The sequence below is a fragment of the Macaca fascicularis genome, chromosome 12 (genome assembly GCF_037993035.2).
Source record: "Macaca fascicularis isolate 582-1 chromosome 12, T2T-MFA8v1.1".
Taxonomy (NCBI): Eukaryota; Metazoa; Chordata; class Mammalia; order Primates; family Cercopithecidae; genus Macaca; species Macaca fascicularis.
Window position 1 is genome coordinate 3511197 of NC_088386.1, and position 14386 is coordinate 3525582.

A 14386-nucleotide genomic window follows, 5' to 3' on the forward strand; every position below is an offset into this window, starting at 1 on the left:
TTAACTATTTCAGCTCATTTTAGATGATTTTCAGGTAGTTTATTCATAAGGCTACAATATCCAGAATGAATTCTACATTCCACAGTTGTGGCTCTTCTGTCTGATGTCCATCAGGAGAATCCAGTGCCTAAATTGACCCTGTTAAGAAAACATCACAAGGAAGTGGCCACTTGGTCAATCCTGAGATTTAACTTCAGGTGCCGCTCTTGTTTGTGCCGCTATCTTACATTGGGAGACTGTGACATACTGTCTCACGTTTAATGTCTTTACTAGTCAATGATGAATCTGGTCGAGATTCTGAAGTCGGTGCCAGGGAGCACATGAGTTCCAGCAGCTCCCTCCAGTCCCGGGAGGAGAAGCAAGAGCCTGTCGTGGTAAGGCCCTATCCACAGGTGCAGATGTTGTCTACACACCATGCTGTCGCATCAGCCACACCTGTTGCAGTGACAGCCCCGCCAGCACACCTGACGCCAGCAGTGCCACTTTCATTTTCGGAGGGACTTATGAAGGTAATGGAGAGGGTTAAAACTTCACACTGAACCAGAGCTCAAGACTGGCTCATCTCTATAACAATTTGTACAAAATCTTAGGCTGTATGGCCGGGCGCGGTGGCTCAAGCCTGTAATCCCAGCACTTTGGGAGGCCGAGATGGGCGGATCACGAAGATCGAGACCATCCTGGCTAACACGGTGAAACCCCGTCTCTACTAAAAAATACAAAAAACTAGCCGGGCGAGGTGGCAGGCGCCTGTAGTGCCAGCTACTCGGGAGGCTGAGGCAGGAGAATGGCGTAAACCCCGGAGGCGGAGCTTGCAGTGAGCTGAGATCCGGCCACTGCATTCCAGCCTGGGCGACAGAGAGAGACTCAGTCTCCAAAAAAAAAAAAAAAAAAAAAAAATCTTAGGCTGTATCTTAGGATCGTATTTCATTTTTCCTTTATGACCTATGAGTTCAGCCTGTAACTCAGCCCTGATTTTCTGCAGTGCCTCGTCTTGTGCTGCTGGGCCATTGGCATCACAGAATCTTTGCTGTTATCCATTTTGATACTGATATTATTCAACCTATGGGCATGTTAAGTTAGATAAGGGACCCTCTTTTTTTTTTTTTTAAGCCAATCAGATTTTAGCAGTGGGGGCTTAATGACACTAATTTTTTTTTTTTTTTTTCTTTTTGAGACAGAGTCTTTCTCTGTCATCCAGGCTGGAGTGCAGTGGTGCAATCTTGGCTCACTGCAACCTCCACCTCCAAGGTTCAAGCAGTTCTCCCGCCTCAGCCTCCCAAGTAGCTGGGATTACAGGCACACGCCACCACGCCTGGCTAATTTTTGTATTTTTAGTAGAGACGGGGTGTCACCATGTTGGCTAGGCTGGTCTCAAACTCCTGGCCTCAAGTGATCTGCCCGCCTTAGCTTCCCAGAGTGCTGGGATTACAGGTGTGAGCCACCACACCCGGCTGACAGTGATGTTGTAAGTTCTGATAACCCAGTATCATGGGACCAACTGGAGTAGCACTCTTCCTTAAGGTCTGTTTTAGCAACTGGTTAATTTGGGGGTTTCTGAGAATATCGCCTGTGCGTTACCTGGGGGTTCTGTTTCAGTTACTGGGAGTTTTGTTCAATCCACCCAGACTTGGGAGGCGGCATCATGTAGAAGAAAGGGTGTGGGCTGTGAGCCATACAGCTCTGGGCTTTGTTCCCAGTTCTTCTTACTGTGTGTGTGGCTTTGAGCAAGTCAGTTAGCCTTGCTTTGTATGTTTCTTTATCTGTGAAATAGAAATGCTAGTACTTCAGTGGAAACACTGTGATGCTAATAGATAAAATGTATAAAGCTTATGGCATCTTTCCTGGCACTCTCCAGGTTCGATTTGTGTACTCTTAATTCTGGATTGAGACGCATCACCAGTATGAGGCCATTGATATGTTTTGTGTGGTTTTCTGTTTGCAGCCGCCCCCGAAGCCTACCATGCCTAGCCGTCCCATTGCTCCTGCTCCACCTTCCACCCTGTCACTTCCGCCCAAGGTTCCAGGGCAGGTTACCGTTACCATGGAGAGTAGCATCCCTCAAGCTTCAGCCATTCCTGTGGCAACAATCAGTGGACAACAGGTTTTTCTTCCTTTTAATTTGCTGATTTTCAACTGAAATGCCAAACTATTGATCATGATTTATTGAATGCTAGCAGTACATTAGGCATGGTAATAAAAAAAGATTAAACACTCACTCATAACCTGCAAGGGAAGGTAGTAGGTTTGAGAGAGAAGGATAACTGTAGGGAGTAGAAGCCAGTATCCATAGTGGTCATTTAGCTAGAATTTATTGAGCAGCTACTAGCTGCTCGATTTGACCCTCAGTGTGATGTATAAATCTGGATAAAACAGTCCGTGTCCTTGAGTCCGGAGTGTGGTTTGTGTTTGATTTTAGCGTCAAGAACAGCCTCCCAGGGGTAGTGGTGGGCAGTGCTTCTCTGTGGTTTCTCTGAGGAGAGCAGATGGGCATCTTTGGGGTACTGGTAGGTTACCTCAAGCAGCTCTCTAGTTGCAAACTTTTTTTTTTTTTTTGGGGACAAAGTCTTACGCTGTCACCCAGGCTGGAATGCAGTGGTGGGATCTTGGCTCACTGCAACCTCCACGTCCCGTGTTCAAGCAATTCTCTTGTCTCAGCCTCCCAAGTGGCTGGGATTACAAGCGTGCGTCACCACGCCTGGCTAGTTTTTTTATTTTAATAGAGACGGGGTTTCACCATGTTGGCCAGGCTGCTCTCCAACTCCTGACCTCAAATGATCCGCCCGCTGTGGCCTCCCAAAGTGCTAGGGTTACAGGCATGAGCCACTGCACCTGGCCTTAGTTGCGAACATTTATTTTGAAGTCTTCTGTTTTAAGGTTTTTTTTGTGAAATTTTGCAATCCTATTCTGCTGTGTACTTGATTAATTAAATATTTAAAATTTTTTACCTGGGGAAAAAAAATAAATCTAAAAACGTTCCCTTCACGTTTTCAAGAAAAATTTATATTCCAAAGAGGTGTACTGTGTTTTTTCCTTTTGTCATACTGCTGAGTACTCTCAGAAGTACCAGAACCCTTAGCTGAGAAGCACTGTTCTCTGTGGTTTGGGAGAATGTGAGTAAGGGACATTTCAGGGTTGAGCTGAAGAACTGGTAGCGGAGCACCTGTTGGATGCTAACTGACATTTACTTAGAAACACAAAGCTTAAAGAATGGATGGATGCAGTGGTATGTAAAGGAAATTGTGAGAATGGGAAAAAATAAGCATTTGGCCAGGACAGAAAAAACAAGTGTGAAAGGTAATATCACAGATGAGAGTTTCTAAAAGTAGATATCAAAGTATGTTATCTGTTGAAAGTATGTTATCTGTTATTATTTGGGCCTGCAGCAGTTGTGGGGTCCTCATACTTCTCACATGCCTGTTAGCACAGTTCATTATACAGTACAGCATGTAAAAGTAGCTCAAGCTAAATGTCCTTAGCCCTTTCCCTTGGGATACTCACTATCTAAAAGAAAAAACCTGACCCACATTTGGAGGCAGGTGACTTCCTAGAGGCAATGGCTAAGACCAAACCTGTGAAAATAACGTTCTATCCTCTTTCTCTCAGGGCCATCCCAGTAACCTGCACCACATCATGACTACAAACGTGCAGATGTCTATCATCCGCAGCAATGCTCCTGGGCCCCCTCTTCACATTGGAGCTTCTCATTTACCTCGAGGTAACGACTTGCAAGTTTTGTTCAAACTCTCAAAATGCCGTAGCAGATATACATTTGTTGAAATGTGTAACACAGAATGTGTCTAGAATCAGCTTGTTAAAGTTGCAGGACAACAGTCTGCAGAATCGTGAACCAAGTAAACCTCTTTTATTTAAAAAGAAAAAAAGGCCAGGTGCTGTGGTTCATGTCTATAAACCCAACACTTTGGGAGGCTGAGGTGGTAGGTTCACTTGAGTCCGGGAGTTCGAGACCAGCCTGGGCAACATGGCGAAACCCTGTCTCTGCAAAGATACAAAAAATTAGCCAGGTGTGGTGGCAAGTGTCTGCAGTCCCAGCTATCAGGAGGCTGAGATGGAAGGATGGCTTGAGCCTGGGAGGCAGAGGTTGAAATGAGTTGCGATTGCGCCGCTGCCCTCCCCTGTCTCAAGAAAAAGGAAAAAAAATTGCAAGACAGTGGAAATAAACTTAGAGCAATCCATGTTTTTAGCGTGGTTTAATATGTGCTTATTATAGTTGCATTACCAGTGTGTGTACTTAGGCAATTAAAATGTTTAATATGGTCTAAAATTGTCCTTTATATTGAGGAACTCCCCAAGCTTTGATAATCTCAACATGGTCTTTATTATTATTAGACTGCTTATCTGCAACATGGTCTTCATTTTTAATACCTAAGTCACAAATACTAATACTGAATATTTTTTAAGTTAAAGATGATCTTTACCGAGTTTTTAAACTTACGTAACAATAAGATGATGATGATAGTTATTTTTTGAGATGAGGTCTCACTGTGTTACCCAGGCTGGTCTCAAACTTCTTGGGCACAAGCGATCTTCCCGCTTTAGCCTCCTGAGTGGCTGAGACTACAGATGTGAGCCACCACACTGGCTAAGAGTAATTTATTTTTACACTTAAGTTCTAGTAGGTTGTGAGGTAATAAATGAGTTTTGACTAGAAAATTTTACCTTTTATTGGAGAGTGTGAAACAGTTGGAGATGGTTGGCAAAATCAAGTTAGCACACATAAGACCAGGTTTGCTTGGTTATAGCATAACTCAGTGTTTCTCCAAATGTGGTCCACAGACCCACAGGGGGTCTGCTGGGTGAAAACTGCAGGGTTCGGGTTAGGGTTGAAGTTAGGGTTCATAATGTGTCCCTTTCGCAATGTTGACGTCTGCTCTAATGGAACAAAGACAGTGGAAGGCAAAGTACTCGAGCCCTCGTCGGAGCTGAGGCGGTGGCGTCACGCTGCTGTTCACTGTGTGCTTTACCGCTGTGCACACTTGCAGTTACCAGAAACAAAAAGCAGCAGCAGTTTCACTTAAGATTGTCTGTGAAGAGGCAATATAAATTATTAAATCTTTTGAATACACATTTTCTTTGTTTTCTCTGTGATGAAATGGGAAGTATACATACCATACTTCAGCTCCCTACTGATTTACTATCTGAGTTTTAGGAAATATATTGATTATTTTCCTAGGGAGTATAACTAGAATAAATATAATAAACACTTTTGTTTTTCAGGTGCAGCTGCTGCTGCCGTGATGTCCAGTTCTAAAGTAACCACAGTCCTGAGGCCGACCTCGCAGCTGCCAAATGCTGCTACTGCTCAGCCAGCAGTGCAGCACATCATTCACCAACCAATCCAGGCACGTCGGAGCCCGGGGTGCATGAAGGGCGGCATGGGAGTTATTCACGCCACCAGGCACTAGGCACATCCTTGACCTCAGGGACTTCCCATCGAGTTGCCAAGACGTAGGGAAGTTTGAAAGATGCACAGTATCATGTGGCAAGCTGTAAGAACGCAAAGGAGAGGTGGTGGGAAGGCTTCCTGTTGGAAAGGCTGTGCTAATGAGGAATCAGAGAAGTGAAGAGGAAGTGAAGGGGGAGATGAACAGCAGCAAGGAGGCAGTGATGGTTGTAGACGGCAGTTAGTAAAGGCTGGCTAGGATTGAGGGATTTTAACTTGGATTGGGGGGATCTGTGGACTCCTAAAAGTTATGCATATATGTATGTTTGTTCCAAGAACGTGGTCCATGCCATTCAGCATTTTTTTTTTTAAGGAAATCTATGGCTTCATTACTACTGAAGTATAATATATTTGCAGGAAATATAGTATCTATAATTTGGGTGCTCTAGAATATGGAATATAAACTAGACTTTTTATATACAGTAGAGAGCCACTGCGTTTTTTTGTTTGTTTTTGTTTTTTTGAGACAGAGTCTCACTCTGTTGCCCAGGCTGAAGTGCAGTGGTATGATCCCAGCTCACTGCAACCTCTGCTTCCTGGGTTCAAGTGATTCTCCTGCCTTAGCCTCCCAAGTGCTTGGGACTACAGGTGTGTACCACCATGCCCGGCTAATTTTTATACTTTTAGTAGAGACAGGGTTTCACCCTGTGGGCCAGGCTGGTCTCAAACTCCTGGCCTCAAGTGATCTGCCTGCCTTGGCCTCCCAAAGTGCTGGGATTATAGGCGCGAGGCACTGTGCTCGGCCAAAAATCTTTTTTTTTTTTTTTAAACACAGTGGCTTTGTGTATCATTGAAGTAATATTGTTGAAAGATGAGATTAGGCTGGACACAGTGGCTCATGCCTGTAATCCCAGCATTTTGGGAGGCCAAGGCAGGCGGATTGTCTGAGATCAGGAGTTTGAAGCCACCTTGGACAACCTGGTGAAACCCCGTCTCTACTAAAATGTCAAAAAATTAGCTGGGCATGGCGGTGCGCGTCTGTAATCCTGGCTACCTGGGAGGCTGAGGTGGGAGAATTGCTTGAGTCCGAGAGGCAGAGGTTGCAGTGAGCCAAGATCATGCCACTGCACTCCATCTGGGGCGACAGAGTGAGACTCCATCTCACAAAAAAGAAGAAAGATAAGATGAATCTAGCTGAATCACATACAGGAGGTCTGTCCCCGTAAGCACTTTCAGGGGAGAGACACATGTATGAAACAACTGGGTTTAAGATAATAAGGAAGAGTCTTGATTATGACACTGGGTAGTATCTGTCTAGCCTACAGCTTTCAAGATAAAAGACCTTTCTGGTCAAGAAAACAGAGTCGGAGGAGTATTAGGCATCTAGTAGTATACGTGATACATATGAAGGGATAGAGGGAGACGAGAATCAAGACAAGGAGCTCCCAAGTGAGGAAGCTGGTGCTGTAGCCTTAGTGTAAGACACGCACCTGCACTTGGTAGGAGCAGCAGGTAAAAGGGCTGCAGAGCTCGGCCATTTAGATGCATGTTTCAGGGTTAAGAGCGAGGGAAGAATCAGAACTCAGGTGATTCGAAGAGTAATGGTGGATACGTGGATGAAGCCCAGTGTGGAGCTCATTTTTCAGAGGAAGATTTCACACATAAGTGTGATAAGGGCACTCTGTCCATGTGAAAACATTCAGCAAGCATGTGGGCACCCTGAACCATTACCTAGAAAAGAAGACTGTTACTCTGAGTTGCCCTTGTACTCGCTAACGTAGATGGCCTGAGAGCCAACAGCTCTATTCAGCACCTGAGTAGGCCCTCTGTGGAGGTGTTGGGTTGGATGGCAGCATAAGATGTCTACACCAGGACCAACCACAGACCTGTGGCAACTCTAGATTGAAGGGTGAGGTCCCAGTGGTACCAGTAGTAGAGCAGAATTTTGATTCCAATCACATTTGCACGGGAGGGACTCATGTACTGTTCAATCAAAATGAGATTTTTTTTCCCAAAACATTTGTCAATGTTGTCTTAATAAGGGATCACCCGCCCACCTCACTGTCCCAAAGTGCTGGGATTACAGGTGTGAGCCACCGCGCTTGGCCTGGCGCTTGGTCTTATGACAACCTATCTGAAAAGAGAATTCCTTAATTGGAATGGTGAGAATTTATTTTTATTTGGGCAGAAACATACTTATCTGTAGGCTCGTTTCAAATTACACATTTAGTATTTGGCTTCCTACATTTTATTTTATTTTTGTTTTAAATGAACTGTTTTTTCTCTTTTGGTAGTCTCGGCCACCTGTGACCACCTCCAATGCCATCCCTCCTGCTGTGGTAGCAACCGTCTCAGCCACCAGAGCTCAGTCTCCAGTCATCACTACGACAGCGGCACATGCTACTGACTCAGCACTTAGGTATACATGGGGAGGATGACGTTTGAACCTTCCTGCCTCCTCCTCCGCTTCCTCCACTCTTTTTTCTTTCATTCCTTCATTTAAGTGAATATTTATTGAGTGACTTTTTCTTTAATGAGCTATGTAGTGTTCTAAATCCTGGGGCTAAAGCTGTGAACAAAGAAATTCCTGCCCACACAGAGCTTCTGTTTTTAGGGGCTGGAGACACAATAAATATGTAGGTTTTTAGATGGTGAAAAGTGCTTTGGAAAAAATAAGGGTAAAAGGGATTGGGAGTGACAGGGTGGGTGGTGCAGGGGACTTAGAGTTTCATGTAATGTGGTCGGAGAGAGCTTTGTTGATAATACATTTGAGTAGAAAATGAAAAGATACAATGAAATGAGTGAGCTGTGTGGTTATCTGAGAGAAGAGTATTCTAGGCAGTGGGAATACTAGTAAGTGCAAGGCTCCGAGACAGGATTCTATTTGCCACTTACAAGGAGCACCGATGAGGCCAAGGTGGCAAGAGTTAGGTTTGGGGAGGTAGCAGGGTCTCCAGATCACATAGGTCCTTAGGAGCCACGCTAAGGACATGGACTCGGCTGGGGCATGATGGAAAGCCTTAGCAGAATTTTCAGCAGAGCAATGCAATGATCTGAAGTTTCATTTGGTTCAGCCTGGTTGCTGGATAGAATAGGCTATGGAGAGGCCAAGTTAGAAGCAGAGGTTGGGTAGAAGGGTATAGCCAGCATGTAGGAGAGATGAAGATGGATGTAGAAAGACATGGTTAGATTCTGGATAGATTATATTTTTTGGAGGGAGGGTCTCGCTCTGTCACCCAGGCTGGAGTACAGTGGCATGATCATGGCTCACTGCAGCCTTAAATTCTTAGCCTCAAGTGATCCTCTTGCCTCAGCCTCCCAAGTAGCTGGAACTCCAGATGTGCACCACCATGCCTAACTAATTTTTTTATTTTCTTGTAGAGACAGGTTCTCACTTTGTTGCCCAGATTGGTCACCAACTCCTGAGCTCAAGTGATCCTCCTGTCTCCATAAGTGCTGGGATTACAGCATGAGCCACCATGCCTGGCCCTGGGTAGATTTTGAAGGATAGAGTCAGGGAGATTTCTGAGAATCACTGGAGCAGGGGGCGGGGGTATGGGAGTGTGAGAAGGAGGGGAGTCAGGATTATTTATTTGCCAGTACTAGTTGGCCTATACACCTAACAGGGTGGAGGAGAGTGGGATTTTTGGGAAAGGAGTTTTATACTTTGATTTTAGGCATTTTAAGGTTGTGATGGCAAGATATAGTGGCTCGTGCATGTAATCTCAGCACTTTGGGAGGTTGAGGCAGGAGGATCACTGGAGTCCAGGAGTTTGAGACCAGTCTGGGCAATATAGGGAGATCCCATCTCTATAAAAAATAAGAAAGTAGCCAGGCATGGTGGTGTGTACCTGTAGTCCCAGCTACACGGGAAGCTGAGGTGGGAGGATCGCTTAAGCCCTGGAGGTTGAGTCTATAGCAAGCTGTGATCGTGTCACTGCATTCCAGCTGGGGCAACAGAGCGAGACCCCATCTCCACCAAAAAAAAAAAAAAAAAAAAAAGGATTTAGGCTGGGTGCAGTGGCTCGTGCCTATAACCCTGGTGCTCTTGGAGGCCAAGGTGGGAGAATCACTTGAGGCCAGGAGTTCAAGACCAGCCTCAGCAACATACCAGTATCCCATTTCAACAAATTAAAAAAAAAAAAAAAAAAAAGATAAGCGTGGTGGCATGTACCTCTAGCCCTAGGTACTTGGAGGCTGAGGTGGGAGGATCATATGACCACAGGAGTTTGAGACCACATGAGCTATGATTGTGCCACTACTCTCTAGCCTGGGCGACAGAGCAAGATCCTGTCTCTAAAAAAAAAGAAGCAAAAAAGATTTGCAGAGCCATACAGGAATAAAGTCTGGTTGGTGAGGGATGATCTTAAAGGCTTTTTGTGAGTGACACAATCAGGGATGACATGATGCTGTTTTTCCTCATGATCTCCAAGTCACATTACAGGGAGGCTGGGGAGAGCAGTTGATCCTTGCCATGGGTTATATTGAGGGAAGGGAGTCTTTGGCAATAGCGCAGACAAGAAGGGATTCACTGAATCAAAGCGAGGATAGTAGGTTGGAGAGAGGAGCCGTTAGAAGCTAGGGAGGCACCACTGGGACCTGTCAGCTGGAAGCTGGGCAGAGTGGTGAGGAAGAAAGAGGAACTGGAGATGCCTCTTTGGTTTCCTCCTTACCTGTCCTAGTAAATGAGAAGGAAAACAAGGGAAGGAAAGCAGGTTTTAGAAAAGATTGAACTCTGGGATACTGAGTTTATCTGTGGAACAGCCAGGTGGCTGTTGTCAGTATGTGGTTGAAGAGGGGTCTGTGCTAGAGATAATGGGTTTGGGAGTGATCAATGCGTGGGCCACAATGAAAGCCTTCAGGTGTCTATCCAAGGGTACTAGAGAGTGAGAAGAGAACCTAGAACAGAATTCTGAAGAAAATTATATTTAAATGAACAGCAATGCCTGGAACTTATCTTTAGCCATTAGCTCTATTATTTACTTGTATGACATTAAGCAGGTTTTCAATTCCCCTGATCCTTTGTTCTCTCTTCAATAAAAGGGATACTTTACTTTGTGGCAGTTATTAATAAATGTATTACCTGAGGTACAAAGCGACAGAACCGCCCAACATAAAATAGACTACTTGTTGTTGCTCATTTTAACTTTATAAAAGTTAATATATTCAGGTGGTATGAGGAAATTCACAAGGTATAAATGGATATACAGTCATCTCTATCTATGGGGTCTTGGCTCCAGGAGCCCCTGCAGATGCTGAAATCCAAGGATGCTCAAGTTCCTTCATATAAAGTAGCATAGTATTTGCATATAACCTACGCACCTCCTCCCATGTACTCTGGCACTCTAAGTAACCTGGAGATGATTAAATCATCTCCAGGTTACTTAGAGTGCCTATTATGATGCCTACACATCACTTCATTCATGTGGATTCTGTGTAGCACTTGGTGCTCAGCTAATTCAAGTTTTGCTTTTTGGAATTTGGGGAAATTGTTTTCCCCCTTGAATATTTTCAGTCCATGCTTGGTTGAATCCATAGATGTGGCACCTATGGGTACTGAGGGCCAACTGTATGATGAAAACTAGGGGTAGGCTTTTTATTTTTATTTTTTGGCTTTTTATTTTTAATCATATTGTCAAAGTATCTTTTCCATTGTGTTGAATGTTTTAATAAAAAACTGGATATTGAATTTTGTTGAATGCATTTTTAGCATTCACTCATATAACACTAGCAATATACTGCAAGTAGTGAAAACAAAAACCCTAATCAGATGATTTTTCTCTTTATATCTACAATTACAATAAATTCCTAATGTCTAACTTTTTTTGAATTCTGCAGATAGAAATTTTTCAAGAGACCAATTTCCATAGAAGAAATAGAAAAAATTTTAAGCACTATCTCTCACAGAAGCACCAGATCCAGCTGGTTTCATAGAATTCTTTTTTGAGACAAGGTCTTGCTCTGCTAGCCAGGTTGGAGAACAGTGGCTCAGTCACGGCTCACTGCAGCCTCAACCTCCTAGGCCCAAGTGATCCTTCTACCTCAGCCTCCCAAAGCTGCGACTACGGGCACGTGCCACCATGCACCATGCCTGGCAAATTTTAAAATGTTTTGTAGAGACAGGGTCTCCCTATGTTGCCCAGGCTGGTATCAAACTCCTGGGCTCAAGCGATCCACCTGCCTCGGCCTCCCAAAGTGCTGGGATTACAATTGTGAGCCACCACACCCAGCCTTGGTTTCATAGAATTCTACCAAACCTTCAAAGGGCCAGATAAACCAGCAATAAAGAAATTGGTTCAAGGTATAGAGAAAATAGTAAACTTCCAGAAAAATATAAGTCATATCTTAATTTTTCTGCTAAATACATTCACTCTGTCAGTTCTCTGACCCTTGTCTTTTCAGTCATTACTTGGTTGAAAGAAATTTATTTTCTATCACTTTCTTCAAAAAGGGCATATCTTAAAGCACAAATATTTTGAAATTTTACATGCTGAGAATCATTTCCCATTTATACTTAGGCAGTAGTCTGGCTGATTAAGTGTTTTATTGTTTCTATATTCTTTCCATGACTACTTGAGGGGTCATTTTTCCCGTGTCTTCTAGATCTGGATGTTACTGCACAGAGTCTGTTTTTTTTTTTTTTTAACCCCTTGCAAAGGCCTTAGTCTTTTTGCCTCATTGCCTGATTCTTTTCATTGAATATCAGCAAATTTAATGGCATTTATTTTGTAATGACCATTATTTATGGTTTTGTTCTAAACATGGTGTGCCTTTTCAATCTGTAGCATAAAACTGTATCTATGGGCCGGGCGCGGTGGCTCATGCCTGTAATCCCAGCACTCTGGGAGGCTGAGGCAGGCAGATCACTTGAGGTCAGGAGTTTGAGATCAACCTGGCCAACATGGTGAAACCTTATCTGTCAGCTGGGCATGGGGCCGGACGCCTTTAATCCCAGCTACTTGGAAGGCTGAGGCGGGAGAATCACTTGAACACGGGAGGCGGAGGTTGCAGTGAGCCAAGATCATGCCACTGCTCTCCAACCTGGGCAACAGAGCGAGACACCGTCTCAAAAGAAAAAAAGAAAAAAACTGTAATTATGAACAGTTTTTGTGAGTTATATGTTTTTTTTTTTTTCTTTTGGGACCTAGTCTTGCTCTGTTGTCCAGGCTGGAGTGCAGTGGCACAGTCTCGGCCACTGCAATCTCCGCCCCCCCCGGGTTCAAGCGTTTCTTCCACCTCAGCCTCCCGAGTAGCTGGGATTACAGGCACCCACCACCACCCCTGGCTAAGTTTTGTATTTTTGGTAGAGACGGGGGTTTGCCATGTTGGCCAGGCTGGTCTCGAACTCTTGACCTCAGGTGATTTGCACGCCTCAGCCTCCCAAAGTGTTGGGATTACGGGCGATTCGTAAGTGTTGAATCTTTTTGCACTCCTATGTAATTTTTTTAACTGTTCCCTTTAACGTTGTTTTCATAGTCTTCTCCATCCTTGACTGCATTTTCAGCATTGTGTCTCATGTTCCACTTCTAATTTTGCCTTCATTCTTGAAACTGCTGAACAGTTGCCTTCTGTTTCTCTCGAGCTCTGCCTGTATATTTTGTCTTCTTCTGTTGTTCTCTCATCATTTCCACTGAGCTCTTAGTCTTTGCTTTGTGTTTCCATTTCACAGAAGTGGTTACTTCATTAAGGTTTTAAATTCATGGTACAGTGTTCATCTGCGTAGTAAAAGCACTTCTGGTGTGTCTCGTTCCACCTTTTGTCTTTCAGCATCTTTAAATAGATCCTGTTTTGGATCTTTTCTGAGTATTCATCTTTGATTGGATTGACTTTATTCTGGATCCCTTATTTGTAATTGGTTCTTACTGTAGCCTGGACTATTTACCGGGTTTGGAGAAATTTTCCAAATGACTCAGTGTCCTGCGTTTGAAATTTGTTGGCCATTACTTCATTCCTGTCAGTGCAGATAGACCACTTAAAATGGCAAAGCCTCTCTTCCCTAGGTCCCCTGCACGCAATTCCCCATAGATGGGACTTTTCTGTGTCTGTGTGATTCCTGGTTTAACCCTAGATCCTTTGCTTTTTAACCCTTGGAACTGTTCCAAATGCTGCTCCACTGCCAGCTCCATTCCCGCTGTTACACGAAGATTCTGGTTTTCTCTGTCAGTTTGTGCTCCTCATTTTGGAGCATTATACTTCATTACTGGATTTTATCCCCAGAGTTATAGCCCCAGAAATTCTCTCTTCAGGCTGGGGAGGGTGGCTCATGTCTGTAATCCTAGCACTTTGGGAGGCTGAGGCAGGAGGATTGTCTGAGGCCAGGAGTTGAAGACCAGCCTGAGCAACATAGTGAGAACATAGTGAGACTCTATCTCTTTTTTTTAAAAAAAAAAGAAAAAAAGAAAGCAATCCTTCCTTCATTGGCTCCTGAGTCTCTGGTTATCCCTACCTTTGGCAATTCTTCTGTCCTGTGGTTTGAGATTTCAGATGTCTCCCAATTTTGCGAAAGGAGGATACTATATTTCTCTTTTTTGTTTTCTTTACTATTCTGAGAGGAGAAGGAGAAAATACCACACTGGCAGTCTCTGCCTACGATACCCTTGTCCTCCAAATAAGCCAGTCATACAAGGACCTATCTGAACACTGGAGGATAATCACAAGTCCATTTATCATTTAACCCCCATATTTTCTGTAGATGTCAGATCACTGAATTGGGGCTCTATCCTTGGAGTTGCCTTTCAGACTGTTAACAAAAAAAAAAAAAAAAAAAAGCTAATCTGTGGGAGAAGTACACAATTGGGTATCCCTAACCCAAAATCCATAATAAGCCAAAATCTGAAACTGAGCACTGACATGACACTTAAAGGAAATGTTGATTGAAGCATTTCTGCTTTTTGGATTGGGGATGCTGAGTCAGTAAGTATATAATTCCAAAATCTGAAACACTTCTCATCCAGAACGGTTTAGATAAGGTATACTCAACCTGTA

General features: G+C 43.9%; 1 protein-coding gene across 26 annotated transcripts in view; it reads left to right on the top strand.

Annotated features, from left to right (window-relative positions):
• Nucleotides 1-14386, top strand: part of SAP130 (Sin3A associated protein 130) — an 88456-nt gene that overhangs the window by 11175 nt on the left and 62895 nt on the right. For all 26 annotated transcript variants that reach the window (XR_012421013.1, XR_012421014.1, XR_012421015.1 and 23 more), the window contains exons 3-7: nucleotides 274-509; nucleotides 1943-2101; nucleotides 3604-3715; nucleotides 5236-5360; nucleotides 7696-7820. Coding sequence is in view for 23 of the 26 variants with exons in the window: in XM_005572837.4 (XP_005572894.1) it covers nucleotides 274-509; nucleotides 1943-2101; nucleotides 3604-3715; nucleotides 5236-5360; nucleotides 7696-7820 (757 nt within the window). In the remaining 3 variants the exon portion in view is untranslated. The remainder of the gene's footprint in view (nucleotides 1-273; nucleotides 510-1942; nucleotides 2102-3603; nucleotides 3716-5235; nucleotides 5361-7695; nucleotides 7821-14386) is intronic.